The sequence below is a fragment of the Anneissia japonica genome, unplaced genomic scaffold (assembly GCF_011630105.1).
Source record: "Anneissia japonica isolate Jap-2015-1 unplaced genomic scaffold, ASM1163010v1 scaffold7345_len93687_cov157, whole genome shotgun sequence".
Classification (NCBI taxonomy): domain Eukaryota; kingdom Metazoa; phylum Echinodermata; class Crinoidea; order Comatulida; family Comatulidae; genus Anneissia; species Anneissia japonica.
The window spans coordinates 25,845-45,651 of NW_022740285.1; the positions used below are offsets into that span (position 1 = coordinate 25,845).

General features: G+C 32.6%; 1 protein-coding gene across 1 annotated transcript in view; it reads right to left on the reverse strand.

Moving 5' to 3' along the window:
- Positions 1 to 2,347: 2,347 nt before the first annotated feature.
- LOC117118227 (excitatory amino acid transporter 1-like) overlaps positions 2,348 to 19,807 on the reverse strand; it is a 30,710-nt gene continuing 13,250 nt past the window's right edge. Inside the window, exons 3-8 of the mRNA XM_033262746.1 lie at positions 19,589 to 19,631; positions 17,980 to 18,200; positions 8,340 to 8,573; positions 7,330 to 7,524; positions 5,192 to 5,326; positions 2,348 to 4,022 (exon numbers count right to left, since the gene is read on the reverse strand). Of these exons, the coding sequence (XP_033118637.1) occupies positions 3,809 to 4,022; positions 5,192 to 5,326; positions 7,330 to 7,524; positions 8,340 to 8,573; positions 17,980 to 18,200; positions 19,589 to 19,631 (1,042 nt within the window). The 3' untranslated portion in view covers positions 2,348 to 3,808. The remainder of the gene's footprint in view (positions 4,023 to 5,191; positions 5,327 to 7,329; positions 7,525 to 8,339; positions 8,574 to 17,979; positions 18,201 to 19,588; positions 19,632 to 19,807) is intronic.

A 19,807-nucleotide genomic window follows, 5' to 3' on the forward strand; every position in this document is an offset into this window, starting at 1 on the left:
ATTCTATTCATTGCATTATCCACCACATTACAGGTCATTTCCGCCATATGCCTATATTGTATGTATCATAATATACACTATGCAGATGTACGGAAGTGCGACTAATATTGCCTTAGTAAAACAACATTATCAATAGATTCAATAAAATGAAGCCTGAAACCATGTGTAGATTTCAACGACCTCATTCATATAAATTTGAGAAGTATTTAATGAGGTGGCAGACAAATATTTGCTTGCCGGAGGAACATTCCACTGATAGCCTGGTTGTAAATCTGCTGAAATGAACTTTATCGGGAAAAAGTACTGTAAAGGAAAATTTATTTTGGGTTTTTCTGAATCCGTATACCCTTGTCTCAGAAAAAAATCCCCATCCCTAAGGCTGGGCAATTTTTGTTTACAGCACGTAGAAATGTTGGCATAAATACCCTATTTTTGACAATTTAAGATGAGGGTAGGGGAAATAAATTTATGTTTTAGTCACTTTTTCATAACTATGAATATGAAATATAACAACAACTTGACTAAATAGATACTCATCACTCTTGTTAAAAAAAATTGATCGGAATGACGACGTCACCATGACAAAATCCAAGATAGCGTCCATTTTGGACGCTATCTTGGATTTTGTCATGTTATTGTTATCGAAGTAGAAATAAAATCTCAAAACAATATTATACAACAGGAGTAAAAAAAACATACATATAATGAACACTACAATACAAACCCAATGAAACAACGAAATAGTAAAATTTTGCTTTAACAGACCAAATAATAGGCCAACCATTTTTGGACTTCGAATCGGGGTATCGGAAACATTTATGTTTTTAGTCACTTCTAGTTTTGCTATAAAATGTCAAAACTGACAGGACCTATAGTTAAAATACTCACCATTTACTGTTGTTCAGTGTAATGGCACCAGTTGTCTGACCGGGTGGGTCCAAACACAGGGCCGACTAGACCCTCGGTCAGAGTACAGGAAATAAACATCCATGAGCTCATGGGAGGCTTTTTTTTAGCTTAGAATATGGCCTAAAATTTTGCATTAAAGCCAAAATATTAGGGATTGGCAATCAAAATAATGTCATATGGAGAGACAAATCAATATTTGTGGTGTGGTGACTTCGTCGTGGCGTCGGACGATGGAGGTCTAGGTCTGTCTGACGGAAATTTCCCACCTTTCGAGAAAATTTGTAATGATGACGTCATCAACAAAATTCCAAGATAACGACAATAAAAATTAAAATGTTTACCTATTGAAATTTATTATTCCTACACTACACTTTTCTTCATCAACATTGTACTATTATGTTCTTATGCTTTCTTAATCGTATGCTTTTTTTTGAAAAGTATAGTTTATTATTAAAATTAATATAGCATTAGCACTGTTATTCTTGCTATACTGATGTCATTATCATCATCTTCACCCTTATCCTCATCTTCATTCTCGTTCTCCTCATCCCCATCATACTCACAAGGATGCTGATGATGATGAGGATAAAGATGTTGAGGATGATATGACGAGAAGAAAGATGATGAGGATGATGGATGAATGATGGATAATGATGAGGAAGAAGATGATGGTGATTATGATTGATGATAATGGTTGTTGATGAGGATGATTGTAATAATGACGATCATGAGGATGATTTATAATGATGAAGATGAATACGAATTATGAAAATCATCCCTCTCATCCTTCCCTCGTCGTCGCCGTCGTCTTCCTCCTCATCCTTGAGGATGATAATGATGATGATGAGGATAAGGATAATGATGATAATGATTGATGAGAACGAGGATAATGACGGTCATATGATAGGAATGACAATTATTATGATACTAAGGAAGATGATGGAATGATGACAATGATTACGATGACGATAAAAATGACAAGGAGCTGGATGAGGTTGATGAGCAAAAGGAAGATGAGGTAGGTGATGAGGATGATCGATGATGATGCGGAAGAAGATGATGGTGATGATGATGATGATGACGATAAGGAGGAGGATTAGGATGATGAGATCGATAATGAGGACAAGAATGATTATGATTGATGATAATTGTTGTTGATGAGGATGACTGATAATGATGATGAGGATGATTGATGAGAATAATTATCATGATGATGAATAATGAGAATCCTCACCCTCATCTTCATTCTCGTCCTCCTCCTCCTCATTATCATGAGAAGAGAATGATGAAGATGAAGAGGATAACACTGATGATGAGGATAAGGATGTTGATGATGATTGATGAGATGGATAATAATGATTATGATGATGATGACAATGATCATAATGAGGATGACGGTAATGATGATGATGAAGATAAAATTAATGAGGATGATTATGGTAATGATGATGATGAGGATAAGGATAATGATGGTAATGAGGATGATGAAAATGATAATGACAATGATAATGATAATGGGGATGATAAGGGATCATTGGGTCTTTCAGCAAAATTTCACTATTTCTTTTTCCAGTGGGTTTATATTGTGATAGTTTATTATATATATGTTTTATTTTATTGCTGTATATATATATATATACTATTGTTTTGAGATTTGTTTTGAGATTGTATCAGATACAATCTCAAAACAATAGTATATATATATAATAATAATAACAATAATAATAATAACAATAACAATAATAATAATAATAATAATATAATGGTATTTATACATTGTTTTGAGATTGTATCTGTACATATACAATCTCAAAACATAAAAAACTCAAATCTAAAAACATACATTCATATTCCCTACCTCTATCTTAATTAGTCCAAAATAGGGCAATTTATGCCAAAATTTCACAGTGCTATAAAAAAATTGCCCAAGCCCTAAGAATGGGGTTATTTTTTCCAAGACAATATACGATGTACTTACTCAGAAAAACCTAAAATAAATTTTCTTTTACCTTTTTTCTGCTAATTTGCTACTGCACCCAGTCTATGAGGCATTTGCAAAAAGGATAATACTTTGATTACTGTACATACAAGCTTGATTTTTTTATAGTTACAGTATATACACTCTCATACTATGCGACCGGTGTATAAGATCCCGAGTTTTTGAGCATTTATATAGCTCTCTTTATCGGGACTATGTATGTGGGCTGTGACACCTGCTCCTGCCATTGGAGGGTCCCGATTAAATCTTTTGGTGGAAATATTTTTCTAAGCCAGAGGCGGTGGTACAAGAACACCATTTTGAGGATCTCGACAAGGCAAAATTGACATTTTTTTTTTTAACTCGGCTCCAAAATGGAGAAAATAGGAAAATTATATTCAATTGTTATGTCTGAGAGTGCCATTTTCAGTCATCTAGAGGTGCCATCCATAAATTTTCTCACCTCATCGCCAACCGTGGTGGTACTGAGGTGTACAAGCCCACAACCTGGGAAAATCCCTCCCTCGGCCCCCTCCATTTCAAATTTCTGGATCTGCGACTGAATGGACCACCTGGTGAGAAAATGTTGACATCAGGGGTGGTAAACCAACAGATGGAGGAACAATACAGTACCTGGTATATCCTATTAACACGAAGAGGATAAGTACCCCAGGAATTGTATTCCACTTGCTAGTTCTTTGCAAATTTAGTATATGATTATTGGGATGAATATATATATATATACCCTGTATTTTCAAGTACTGTACTCTCACATGAAAAGAATGAACATTATTTTTTAGAGTGTCATTATTAACACTTGCACGAACAGATTTCATATATTATTCTGAGTAAATTGAGATTCTGTGTTTAGATTGCTGATTGCCTCAGTAGACATTCTTGTTTCTAGGTGTATAATTGGCCTCAAGCGATGCTATCTGCCTGAGCAACTTCTGTTTCATTGATTTCGTGAGTAAATCTAGTCTCTTCGGCGCCATTTTCAACAACGGGCTCGTCATTTTCACAAGGCTTGTACCCAGGTGGATCTTCAGCATTCAATTGGTCTTTTGTCAAGTGATAAATAACACCAGCGCCAATCGAGTCACCTTCTATATTTACCATTGTTCGGCATCGATCTCTGAAAAAATTATTCATTTCATTATGTATGGTTTTTGTCTTTAGAGTCATCATTATGGTCAAATAATGATATGAAAAAAAAAAGTATTCGAAAACTAATCAATTTTAAAATTAAGGAGGAAAAAGTATTTTTTAATTTACGGTCTGGCGAACACCACTACCAATGTTGACATACCAGATTTAGTTTTCTGTACTGTCATAATATTTTAGAAATAGTTTTGAGAAAAAAAGATGGGTCCACATTTTGAAAAATGGGTCCAAATTATGCAATTTCATACATAAAATGGGTCCACTATTGAAGAATGGGTCCAGATTTCTCATACTAAGCCTAAAATGGGTAAAATTTTAAGAGAATGGGAGCAGATTTTTCATATTTTTTTACGTAAATTAGGTCAACTTTTAAGAAAATGGTCCACATTATTTGAATTTATGCGTAAAGTGGGTTCACTCTGATATTGTACTGCACTGTTTGAAAATCTTGCCTACGGCATTGGTTGCGTAGTATCTGTCGTAGAGTCGCTAGGGGTCTGAGTTTTTGGAGGGTCCTGGTTAATACGGAATGTTGACTTTTCCATATAGAATATTTGTTGTATAATGTAATTTTTGGTTTTGTTGTAGCCTTATGATACCACTTTTTTAATTGCTTCCAAAGTTGCTAACTTTAATTTGTTATTTCTGTTTCTCCTTCACAGACTAGTAGAACACCCTTTTTTCCGTGTTAAAATAAAGCTTTTATTAAGATTTAGGTTTTTATGATGTACACACAAAGTACTACATTCTGACAAAATTTTTTATGTGATGGGTTGAAACTGACCGGTTTTGGGGGTTTTTCGAGGGGGTCTAGAGTCATACCAACCCCCGGGGTTCATCTTAGTACATCCTTTTATAAATGACTGACAGCATAACCAATTTAAGGGGGTCAAACCTTCTAGGAAAAATGGGTAGAAATCTTCTGTTGCTAGCTCTCGGATTATGTAGGGATAACCAATCAAATTTCAGAGATTTAACCAATTATATTATTATTAGGTATTATGAACAGATCAAAGAGGTTAAATGAACAATGCTTTATAAACAATGATAATTATTATTGTGAAAATCAAAGATGCCTATAACAAAACAATGATGATCGAGTCTATTAAATCAAGGTAACAATGAAATTTGTATACGTACAGGAACCAGTCAACGATAAAAATCAGCGAAATATCGTCAATTGGAATTCCAACAGCATTCAAGACTATCACCATGGTGATAAGACCAGCGTGCGGAATGGCAGCAGCACCAATGCTTGCAAGGGTGGCAGTCACACTTTAGAAAAAAAGAATCGAGAAATATTTATGTACAGTTATGTAATCAATAAAGAAGACCATCAATGACACAGCAACATGTATAAACATGAGCTGGAATAATCTCCCATCAATAACATATGTTACATAATTTTTCAAAGCATTTTAATATATTTAAAATTTGCATTAAAAATTAGAAATCTACTATATTAAGGAAATAAAAATTGGAGCTGTATTAGTCAATAGCATAAAATACAATTGAAATATTAGGTATGGTATAGCACCTTCTTTAGACTAACAAAATTTATTGAGACATGTGACAAACTATCACAGCTTCATCAGGTGAATGATTGATTCACCTGATGAAGCTGGCTCAAGCTTGTGTCTCTCTAAAGAAGGTGCTACTATACTGATTTCATTTGTATTATTAGTAAAAATCTTCCATAAAAAAAAAATTATCATTAAGTTTTCATTGGAATAAGGATTTAAGTTCCCCATTCTCACTTTTTGCCCCAGGCCGAAACCAGCATATGTGAATATAAGTTCATTTCTCTTTGGTATGTGGGCCATGCTTTAATAATAAATATTTAGATTATTTTGTATAGCGCATATCATGCAAATAAGCCTATGTGCTTAGTCATTCAGCTCTTTGATATTTTGATAGTGGAAATAAAATTGTTGTCCTATAAAACTAAATCTACTCCTTAAACATGTTTCCAGGGTTATTTTAATTGGGGTAGGAGGGGGTGGTGTGAGGGCTCGATGTAAAGGGGCGCTGGCTGGCAAAAAAAGATGGTATGTGGTGATTTCATTTAATGCAAAATGTCACTATTTGAAACCATTTAGATAAGTCTACCTTCCCACAAAATATATTCCATTAAAGCACTATGAAATCATTATAGCTTCTTTAGTTAACATTTCACTATTACTTTAACTTTGTATATGATTTATATAATACACTAAATGTGTAATAGGAATTTTGAAAGGCATCCAATATATCTTTTCAAAAGATCTCTTGAAGCGAATCGCTTGTTTACCTAGCAAACATTTCTTGGTTTAATTACTTTGTGATTTCTTTTTTAATATCCTGTGCGTTTTGTTGTTGATATACGACTATAATAACCTGTGGTTTTATAAAATTGCTGACTGATGAATATTTGGCCTGTGTTCTCAAAAAAAAAAAAAAAAAAAGAAAAAGTAAAATGCGAATTTTGTTTTGGCATTAATAAATCTCTAAAATTAAAAAATCTCTTGAAGCGAATTGCTTGTTTACCTAACAACCATTTCTTGGTTTAACTACTTTGTGATTTCTTTTTTAATATCCTGTGCGTTTTGTTGTTGATATACGACTATAACAACCTGTGCTTTTATAGAATTGCTGACTGATGAATATTTGGCCTGTGTTCTCAAAAAAAAAGGAAAATGCGAATTTTGTTTTGGCATTAATAAATAAACCCTATGGTTTCGGCATTTGCATTAGAAAAATTTGAATAAAAGGTTCGTATCTTGAGCAGTATCAGTTGTATTGCTCCTGATCGAATTGATGATATTGATAATGATGATGATGATGATAATGATGATGAATTTATTGAAAATGATTATGAAGATCATGTATATATTTTAACAGAATAATGTTATATAATTTTTCAAAGCATTTTAATATATTTAAATTTGCATTCAAAATTAGAAATATATTATAATGAAATAGAAGTTGGAGCCATATATATTAGTCAATAGTATGAAATATAAATGAAATAAAAGTACAGTAGCACCAATTTATTGAGATTGTGACACAAAAATTAAAAAAAAAAAGATGTCCTATAAAACTAAACCTACTTCTTACACTAAAACATGATTGGCCGATGGCTCTGAGGAGTTCATCCACCCAGGCTTTCACTTTTACAGAATTATGCCAAATTTTGTTTTCATTCTGTATACTTTAAAAAAGTGAAATAAGATGGCGAGGGCAACCTATGAAATGTAAACATTTAAAGTAATGTATAATGCTAATATTTGGAGACGTACCTAATTGTAATAATGTCCTTCACATCTAATGGGATGTCGTTGAGCTGGGCTATGAAGATCGAGGCTACTGCTTCGTAGAGCGCGGTCCCATCCATGTTCACCGTTGCACCTATGGGCAGGACAAACCGGGTGATCCTCTTGTCGACTTTTAAATTTTCCTCCAAACAAGTCATGGTTACTGGAAGGGTAGCAGCACTACATAAAAATTACGAAGACAGATTTACAATTATCTTCTTTTTATCTGGAGGTCATGGGTTCGAATCCAACCCGAATCACTAGCAGGTAGGGCAAAACATCACTCACACCAGAATACCTTTTTATTGTGAACAGTGCAATATATTAAAAATTAATGCCTCTGGTGCATACCAATCCTATTGTTCACTTTGTTAATGGACTTTCTGCTAAGCCACGCCCCTTGGAAACTGTTGCTAAGGCCCCACAAATCAGTAGTGTGAAAACATCTATCACCTAGTTTCGTTTTGCTGCTTATTATGATACCAATCAACATCGAGTTCCAAGCGACAAATGATATATTGTGGTGTACAGTAGTGAAAACATGCAGAAAATGAATTTGTGGAAGTTTTTCAGGGAGATTTTTGTCTGGTTGCAGGAGGCCACCTCTGATTTCCATGAGACTCCTGCGACTTGCTTGTGCTGATCGGAAGTTGCTGATTTATAGAATATTACTTACATATTTTCCGGCCGCAGCAGACAGATGCAAATAGAGCAAAACTACGACAGGCCAACTTGAACAGATTGGGCGTGTGCTAAATTCTGGCCGATAGACTGGAAGCAGTCCAGACGGCGGTCAAACTCGTCTGATGATGTGCTTGCCACGTGCAAGGCCTATGATAGGCTGGATGGGGGGGATTTTTTTTTTTCAGTACATAAATATGGTGCAACAGGGCGAAGGTTTGTAATCTCATGTTATCTTGTTTTAAAATGTTACTTGTTTTTTTTAATTGAAATAAAATAATAGCCACAGACTTTTGAAAAATAGCATGCCTTACCTGGAGTCTACACTAAAAGCTGTGATGAGAGCAGGAATGATTTTCTTTAAGAAAGAGAATGGGTTCTGACGAACAAAGAAATAGTAGATGAGCGGCAAAATAACGACGCCATGGATAAAAAGTCCGACCACTACAGTGATGATAAAAAGGCCAAGTTGACCAAACATCAGCGCCCATTCATCCATCTCCAATAGTTTGCCAAGAACCAAGAAAAATACACCAAAAGGTGACAACCTGCAAACAGACAAAAAAAGAAAAAAATTATTTTAGAATGTCCAGGTCAGTAATAGTCAAATTATATATATGTTTATATATACACATATATATGTATATATACACATATATATACACACATATATATATATATATACATATACATTATATATATGCATACATACATATATATATATATATTTATATATATATATAAATTAATTATATATATATAAAAGATTAATTTGTATAATTTACCAAGTACATCTTTTTATAGCAAATAAATTTGCATATTCATTTTTATATTGAATGATGAATTAAAACAAATACTTTTGTGATTGTATTTTGAATTGTTTATACAGTAAATAAGATATAACAAGACAAAAATTTAGCAATATATATATATATTATATATATATATATATATATATTATATATATATATAAATTAAACAATACAGTAATCAAGATTAATTATAATCAAATGTATATTTATATATTGAACAATGAATTTGATAAAAATATTCTTGATTTTATTGTGAAGGTTTATAGCAAAAATAATAAATTTTGAAAAAGTATTCTTTTTATTGTAAATTTATTGACATTGGTACCTCAGTTCTGTAATACTGCAAAATTGATTGTTTGCTCTGAAATGTCGGTTTTCCAGCATAAAGTGTTTCTTTCAAATGTTAAATAAAAAGTATAGCCGCGTTAGTCTGTACAGTATAGAAAGTATAAAGTAAAAAACAGCAGCACTTTTGAGACTTCTTCTTCTTGAACGCTAGTCGTCGTTAGACATCGCAATTTTGAGAATTATTATATATTGTTAGTCTCAAAAGTGCTGCTGTTTTTTACTTCAAATGTTAATTAATTTCTATTCTATGAGATGAAGGTATACAGTTTCTTTCCTTTTATATTTTTATACCTTCTTTTTTCCCCCATTTTTAGCTGCTTTTTTAAAGTCCCTTTGTTATTTTACATTCAATTTGGCTTATTGCCACGATTTGTAAATTTTGAATAAAGAATTTAAAAAAAAAATTGAGGATATAAATATTGAATTTTGTGCCAATATTGATTGAAATTGTTTAACATTTGCATAGAGAAACTTGGCACTGAATTTCTTGTGTGTCCTTGGTGCACAAACACTTTTCTTTTCTTCAAAGGGGTGTGAATCATAAATGGGTATCTGGTGGATGTTGTAGCATTTAATGTATCAGTCTGTGCTGCCTTATACCAGGGGAAGATCCAGGGGAGGGACATGGGGATAGAATAAACAAACCCCTTCTTAAAAAATATAACGAAAAGAAAGGAAAGCAGGAAGAGAGAAGAGAGAAAAGAACATGTTATTGAAAGTACAGAATGATATCTCAAAGTTGTAACTGGACTCTTTTGAGTTTATTTTTACAATCTACTATACCACCCGTCCCCCTCCCCACCTTGCGTCTCTCTCCCCCTGCAAGCATGCAACAAGGAATACTCCCCAGGAAGTGGAGGAGGTTGTATTTTGTGCCAGTTTGCCAATATTGAGATCCAAAGACAAAAGGTAACATAACCAGTGCCTTAGTATTCTTGGTAAAATATGTGCTAGAGTTCTAAATACTAATAATTATTATTATTACAGGGCTCCCTCCAATTAAGGACCACTTTTGGGACCAGGGTTTCCATGGTCTATAGCTGCTTTGGTCCATAATTTTAATAATAAAGATAGACATTTGTTAAATTGGGACCACAAAAAAGTGGTCCCTATTGCAGGTGGTCTTTAATTGGAGGGGTTAATATTAGAGGAAGACCTGTATATTACATATCTTATATATCATCTTATTAATACCTCAAATTGTTCTTATTAAATTGTTTTAATTAATATTGGGTGACTTCTGCCTCACTCTTAGAAGTGAATGGACATGCAAAGAAGAAATGCTTACAATACTAAAATTCAAATGATTATCAATGTGAGCAATATGCACAAAATATGATAATGAACATCATGTCAGTTGATCATGTTAGACATTATGACGCTGAATATAGCTGTGTAGTGTAGTTAGAAGCTTTAGATGTCATTTAAGAGAGAAAATAAAACAAAAAATAATAATAATCTAACAAAAATTACAAAATATCAACTTTTTAAAAATAACAATGTTACAATATATACTTATAATTATCATATTAAATTCTTATAATGAAATAATAATGAATATTTTGTTTTCACAATTCTCAAGAGCAAAACATTATCGCATTATTGCAGCGACAACGGCGACATTAATTACCAGATCCTAATACTCAGCCTCTTTGCCCTTCGTGTTTAATTTAGTATACATGCAGAACATGAGGTTAGCACAGCATGAACATTCAAGGTTAATATACATTTACATCCTGTATCCAGAAAATACAAGGTCACAAGTGACAAACATAATATGGCTCAGCATTTTTTCTTGGCTCTAACGTCCTGTCCAGACTATCAAACTTTATTTGACAAAAACATGTGATGCTTAAATATGGTCATGATGATATCACATCATATATACATATATATATATACATACACATATATAATATATACAGTATATACATATACATATATATAATATATATACATATATATATAATATATATACATATATATATATACATATACATATATAAAATATATATATATATACATAATATATATACATATATATAATATATACATATATATAATATATACATATATACATATATATAATATATACATATATACATATATACATAATATATACATATATACATATATACATAATATATACATATATACATATACATATATACATATACATATATACATATATACATATACATATATACATATATACATATATATATATACATATATATACATATATACATATATACATATATACATATATACATATATACATATATACATATATACATATATACATATATACATATATACATATATACATATATACATATATAAAAAAAGTTTGTGATCTCGAAAGCTCCGATGAGGGCAGTATATAGAGGCTAAAAAAAAAGATCTATTTAAACCAATCAACTATAAATCAATCAGCCAAGAGTTTCTAGATCTCCTCATGAGGGCAGTATCATAGAGGCAGTAGAGCTAAAAAAAAAAAAAATCCAATTATCAATTAACTATTAATCAATCAGCCTCATGAGGCAATATAATAGAGGCAGTAGAGCTAAAAAAGATTTATTAATCAGCCGAATGTTTCTAGTACTAATTATATACCCACTCACTCACTCTGCATTCGAAGAAGAGAGAGAGAGACTCAAATGCAAGGTGTGGTCTAATGCATTTAGAAAAATAATATGACATTCGTTTAAAATAATTTGTAACAACAACAGTTCTCTATTTTTACACTCCCCAAGAGCAAGTAAAGCACTTATCGTTATTACACTATTCAAACCCAAATGACAACTATCAAAACATATGCAGCTTTTCTGCTCACTAGGGAGCAAATCTAAATCACACATTAAACATGATAATAAATGGCAAAGGCAGGATAAACAATTATTAAACATTCTCAACATAACAGGCTAATCACAGATTTTGGGGTCACGACACAAACGTATTAACACAGGAGCAGTTAGGTGCAGGGGTTGTGGTCCCAGGGAGCTCACCTGCATACAAACTAAACTTGTGCAATATATTTTACTGAGAATTGTTATGGGCTTGTACTGCTACAATTTACACAAAAAAAGGCCACTCTATCACACCAGAGAGGGCTCCCCAATTTCACCCCGGTTAAACCTTCCACACTTGTGCCTACCAAGTCTTCGCAAATATTCCCACCAATGCTGCAACTCTTCCTCCACCTATATTTCCCACTTGTCCTCGAAAATATACCCCTTAAAATGTGGCACCTCCCCGTACAAAAAAAATTTAAGAGTGAGCCCCCACCCGGGTTGTGGTTTAGCACTTCTCAATCTTGAGGTCGGGGTTAATCCTTCGTTGTTGTGTGTTTCAAGGTACTTTACCTACGGTAGTTTCTCCACCTAAGATTACTGTGGTACACTTTTTTATTTATTATAAGAACCAGTAAAATTTTTCCCAGGCTCAGTGTTCTTATTTTTTGGCCGATTTCAGACTCAAAATGTGGCAAAGACAAGCCAAACCAATCACTCGTCGCAAAAATCGATGTTGTGTTATTAATACAGTGTTAGAGAGTAAAATAATAATCGGACATTTCCTTATAAAGTTACAAGCGTTTAACTACACAGCTGTTTAAAGAACAATATATGAGAAATCAGCCTTTAAAGTTTATGATTTCAGGCATTTCTCATGCAGAAACTATCTTTAAATCCTTAAAAAGTGTTTTTTTAACATTGAAAATGGGGAAAATAATAGCATATGATGGTGTGTAGATATATAAAGGTTTATTTTATTGATTTTTTTTTAAATTTGACATTTTAGAATGTTTTGGCCATTTTCTCTGAAACACGATTTGCGACGAGTGACTGGTTTGGCTTGTCTTTGCCACAAATGTTCTTATTTTGTTCTTATGTTACACGCCTTTCAAACATAGAAAATTATTATTGTACAGCAGTATACACTGTACTGGAATGTAGGTAAATTGGCCTCGGAAAAATAGCCCCTGAAAAAACGGCCCCTGAAAAAATGGTCCCTGCAAAAAATGGCCACAAATAACAGGTAGGTAGGCCTGCACCTACTGTACTGTATAAAAGGGGTATTACATAGTCACACCTACTGCACATAAGGTATACTTTTTTGGTCTTTCTAGTTTAAAAAAAAAAAAAAATCTCATTTGACATTTTACCTCAGCCTCAAATTGTTCTTATTTTGTTCTTAATTTTTAAGCATTTTCAGCCTCAGTGTTCTTATAAAATGTGTTCTTATAAAAAAAAAAAAAAGTGTACTGTAGGTTTGATCACATATTGCACCAACAATTATACGTACATCATGAAATTCTCCCCAGGACGCCAAGTATGCATTCCATGTTTGATCCAATGACCTTGATCATAGATGTGAAGTATTTATAAGAGGGGCCATGTTGGCATTGATAAATAAAATACAGCCCTCCCTCTAAAGACCACTCTAATGAAAGACCCCTCCAATTAAAGACCACCTCCAATTAAAGACAACTTTTCTGTGGTCCCATATTAAGAAATATCTTTTATCTTTACTATTCTAATTAGAGACCAAAGCTGCTAGGACCATGGAAAAATTCCGTCCCAAAAATGTTTTATATTTGGAGGGAGACCTGTACATACAAATTATAACATATTCAAATGTATTAAAAACATTGACATTTATAAAATGTAAAAAAAGCTTTTTCAGTCTCTGTTTTTCTTTGGTTTTTTTTTTACAAGTTAGCGGTTTAGAGAGAATTCACTCTGGTGTCAGGCTTTAGCACATAATTCCCTCTTGGCATGCCCCTAACCTGTCTTTTTGTACTTGTTATGTGCTTGTGTTATATAAACATGCCGAATTTATAATAAAATAAATTTAAAAAAATGTCATGAGCTGAAATTGAATTCAATTAACAGTCAGTTAAATATGTTTTCTGTATGCTTTTGCATAGATCTTTGGTTGGTATAGCATTTGAGAATTGCAATAATGTCTGATGTAAAGTATATAAAAGTAAGTAATTAACTTTAATAAGAATTCATTTTGTCTGTTGATTAAACAGAGGGTTAAATAACTTCTTTTCAACAAGAGTTTGTTCACAATTATCAATATTTTCAAAAGTGTAGAAACAGTACTCTTTTCAGTACCTCCCTTTTTCCAATTTTAAGCACTTTTATTTTTTTTCAATTTTAAGATATTTTTCATTTTGTACAAATTAACATTCTAAATAATAATTTGTTTTGTACAAAATAAACATTCTAATTATTTAATGGCTATCTTATTAGCTCTTCCAAAACACCCAATATAATAACTTGCGCCTGTGGAGGAACGCACTGACAGGTGAGCGGTCGCTCTCGTTTCTATATCTGTTTCTAGTTTAATGTTAATAACTTATTGATCCTTTTAAATTACTTATTCAACATTCTGATTAAATTATTTTGGTTTCCTGAATTGTTGTCAAATAACCTTGAATTAAAGGAATGTGGCAAGATTAACTTGTTTTTCCAAGCTTGCAAATGTGAAATGGTTGAACAATTTTTTAAATAGCAAAAGGCATTTTACTACTATAATCCACTAATTGAAGAAAACACTGTACATTGGATTATTTAATCCAGAGCTATAGAAACTAAAGTATTTCACTAGGATAATTTCCTGATTGTACAAAGCTTGGTTATTATATACTGTAAAACCTCAAATAGAAGCCTCTGGCTTTTTTTCCCTTTTCTATTTTGTGACCTTTTGTATGGGCTTCTTTTCGAGATGGGCTTAGTAAAGGGGCCACTGAACTTAGTAAAGGGGGGGGGGGTTGGGGCTTCTTTTAAATGTGAATGCTGTAAATTAAATTTTGGGCATTTGGCTATAAAAAAATAAATAGGGCCACTGAAAGTCTGCATCACAGAGTGTATTAACCGGCATTTAAAATCAACCAAGCATATGTTTTAAATTTATTTTGTTTTATTTGAAAGTCGTGTACAAGGACATACTGCACTATCTCGAAAAGCAGCCTGTGCTATCTTGAAAAGAAGGCCATCTTTTCTATGCTACTTTTGCAAACTAAAGAGGCGGCTTCAATTTCAGATTGGATTTTTCTAGAAATTAAGCCCATTGGGCATTTATTCTAGGTTTTACAATATTTTTAACATGATTTTTAATCCAATGGTATTAACTACAGTACAGCACAATGCACTGAACTGAAGCGCAGTCCGCAAAAAATGAATTTGCAAGAAACTAATATATATATTTCTTGGCATATTCTGATTAATTTTTTTGAAGATAATTCATTGCAATAGGTGTCTATATATAGTATCTAAGAGTCTTAATATGAGGGGAAGGGACGGGTCCAGAGATGCCTGAAAGGGAGGGAGCCGAAAGTTTGGCCGGTCGAGATAACCCTACCCTAGGGGTCCAGGGTGCATGCCCCGAATCTGTTGTTCTACACGCCCAAAAATAACCTCTGAAGCACTTTGGCCACTCAATTTTTTCCTTTTCTTTCTTTCTTTTCTTTTTTTTTAGCTTTCCAAAAGTGGGTGAGCCAAAGCAGGCCCGGCCCCCCCCACCCCTAAATCCGCCCCTTGGGGGTGCAGGACTTTTGCTAATTTATAGTAATAAAATACAAAAATATAATCCTATTTATTGCAATACTACAGGATAGATCACAAAGTATATCCAGGCTAATAATCATACCATGTAACCTCGTAAAAATGCTGAAATTAAACACACTGGGGGCTTCAAAAGCTTCTGAACATATCGGTTTATAATGTTAACCCATATTATAAAAGTAGAGGTAGGCAATTAACGAGAACTCACAGCATCATGTGCTAAATGGCATAGACGTGATCGGTAAGTATAATTTTTACGATATCAAACGAATCAATATGTAAATAAGGCTGCATCGGCAATAAAATTCAGACATCCTTTATACAAAAAGACGACTAAGGTTTTAGAGATATCTACTCAAGGAATGAAAGAGGGGGAAAACACTCAAGCCTATGGAATTAGATTTAGGGTTCTACAGGGGGTCTGACCATTTTTTGCAGAGCAATATGGGACTGATCAGGGTCCAAAGGGAATTTTATGTTAAGTTGTTTGAAGCATATCGTCATCGACATCACAAAGAGGCTTTAAAAACATGAAAAACACTTTAAAAAAAATCAGTTTTATTAAGTAAAGGTAATCCACTTCAAACACGTTTTTTTCCAAAACGTTTTGGTCGAAATTGAAGATTGTCTCTTTGTGAAAATAGTGACGATATTATACCAAAAAAAATTAAACATTATAAAAAAATAGTTTTGTTTTGAAGAGAAATATACAGTACAGAATTTTTATGAGTACTAGCAAATCAATCAATATGTAAGTGAGGCTGTGTTGGCAAAAACATAGATTTTAGTTTCAAGGTTCCAAAAGCTGGTTTTCATCAGTGAATATACCTACATAGGCCAACCGTAATGCCAAGAAAAATTTGCGCAATTTTAGGCCTTTTAAAGCTTACTCCAGATTTTTTGAATTGTAAAATAAATAAATAAAATAAAAAAAACTTTTGGTATGAGGACTCATGAGGGAGGACGGCCTGTCTGACGCTGGTAGTGGATCTTTTAAAATGGATAGGGGTGCCAGGACATTTTTTTTTGAGAGGTCTGTTTGATGTTTATTCTTCCAAATTTCAGGTATTCTTTGTGATAATATATTAAGCAAAATGACATTTGTACAATGGCCACAACACAGGTTAAATGCAAGAGATTAAGACCATTCCTGAGCCAAATTATTTTGTAGATTATTTGGTAAAAAGTAAGCCACTGTAGACATTATTATTAAAAGATATCTTTGACTATATACATTTATAGTACTTTGTTTGTAGTACTTGGTCAGAGGGTTTGTCCTTGTCTATATAGAAAATTTTTTTTAACCTTCTGGACCGTTTGTCCATAGATGGGAGGCTTAACCCTTTCACCGCACATCAGTGATTTATTTATAAATTTATTACCACATCTTGAAAACACTCAAATGGATTATGTGCAGGAAATATGCAACATGAGATAACTATCAATTTAAACATCGCATCGGAAAGAGGAAGAATGTGCTTTTGCCTAACCACAGACGGTTTGATGTCAGGATTTGAGCACCCTTCATAGAAACAATTTTTTTTTTATTAAGGGTATGTTCACACACACAGCGTAAAGCTGGCGTAGCTTACGCCAGTGTAGTAAGCGAATCCACGGAGGTGTCGAAATTTCTACTATTTGCTGCTTATGGTCTGAATACTGAATTATAGCTAGCTAAAAACAGAGCCAAATGTAGGGCCAATCTTCCAAATAATAAAATTTTAACGTTTCAAATGATCATCAAAATCTTATTTCCCCTGATATATTACATTCATTCATACTAAGTAACTTCATTTCAGTAGTAAATTTTGTGTTGAACATGATTTGAAAATCAAACATTTGCGTGTGCCCCTACAGTATAAGACGATCCCTGTTTTACGATCGTAATTTGCTGTTTTAATCTTCGACTTATACATGAGAATTTACGGTACTCATATATTAAAACAACCTATCAATGGTTACCATTTAGTAGGAGGTGTACATCCATCACCTGCAAAAATTAGTGTTATCATAATTCCTTTGTACCACCATAAGCTCAAAAACTTGATGAACAGGCGTAAAATAAAAACATTGTATACCTTTTAATTTATGTGATTTAGTGTTTTTTAAAGTTGCTTGTATGTTTTATCTGCAATTTATTTTGCACCTGCTATAATTTCCTTTTGGACACTAAAAGAAAAAAGAAAGAATTCCGAGTCTGAATGGATCGTTATACGCACCAAATTATTCCTTTGACGAACATCATCGTTGCTTCGAATAAACTGTTGAAGAAGTCTCGAAGTGGCTTCCCAACTTCCTCCAGCTTGCCAATTATGATGCCGAAGATAAGCGAGAAAACCAAGAGGCCCATTACATTCATACGGTCTTTGGTGCCGACCACGTGTTTGACCATCGTTGTATTGGTTTCGTTATCATACTCAACGACACGTTCTGTCTTGTACTGTGATGGAAAATATCTCAGATTTACAATATGAATTGCATGAAAAAATTGTTTACATAGCAAAATTTTGATTGTTTCAATTAAATATTAATGTATACAATTGATTTCTATCAATGCATCATATGTTAATATTTTCATCTGTAATTTAATATTAAAATAAAATTTTGGTTAATATTTTAGGAGTTTAATTATCACAACATATCTGAGTATTGCATATTCTACTTTCTATTTTTCTTCAATGTACGATCAACATAGTTTTAGGCACTGTTTCAGTACATTCCAATGAAATTATTGATTTTACAGTATATAAATAGAAGTATAATTAATAATATTGAAATACGTCAAAATAAAAGTATAATGTAATTTTATAGGAATGTTTGTTTGCGCAAATTGTTAATAGTAGGCAACCATTTAAAAAATGTTTAATCACATTTTTGAAATTTCAAGTTCATTTACATAAAATTAATATATTAAAATTGCAGAGAAATATCTGGCTTTTGTTCCCATTACAAACATCATTAACAAATACGTGAAGAGAATAATTATTTATTGCATTTGTATAAACAATGATAATGAAAATAATCACATTTAAACCATAAAGAGTATGGCTTGGCACCAATTTCGTAATGGACCGAGTCGTCCAACCTTTATTCACCAAAGAGGAAGCTGTGATATATCCTCAGAGTCCCTCTTAGCAGTACTGTAAGCGCAAGAGTAGGTTACATCAAGAACATAATATGGAAATGAACTGTTTTTCCTTGTGTTGCGTCCCATCTTCGAAAAGGTCTTGTTACCGGCACCGACTGCTTATCTGTAAACTCATTCAAGTTTAACTTAATACATCCTAGGAAACATTTTTACGTTCTTTATAGCTAGAAACTCATTTTCATCAATATGTGAACTGTATTCAGACTCCATGCATTAAGCCAACGAAAGTGGTTATTATAATATTATGATTACAATAATAATGCAGCTACATTGTTCACTAGTCGCCTATACAAAAAGTGTATATTTAATAAAAGGGTTCTAATTTGTAAAAATGATATTACATACAATAGAGGATAATCTCAAAGATAACATATTTGCACTGTCTGCTCTCTATGATCATTATTGATATAGTCATAAATTTTTTTAAAGAAAAACATGTTTACTGCCATATTTCCTCTCTATCATCATTAAAGATGACTACTTTTACAACAAACCATAATAAATTTTTAAAGATCGGTTGAGCGATGACACAATATGCTTAAGGCAAATTATATATTGTTATCAGTTTTTACTATATTAGTAATAAAACATTGCATGAAAAGCACATTTTTAAAAATAGATTTCAACAGTCTTTATACTATACTACATGAATACGAATGAACAATAAAAATATCTCATACCTGGCGAAAACAAGCTGCAACAATATTTGATGGAAGCATGTTTCTGTAGAGAAGAATATATTTAAGATTGTAATTTTTTCCAATACCAGTCATCATGAATATATGCAGCATTTTCATTTGGGAATGATTATTTGATAGTAAAACTCAAGGATGTTTTTTTTTTTTTGTTTTTTTTTTTTGGGGGGGGGGGGGGGGGGGCGGGCCCCCCCCCCTTTTTTG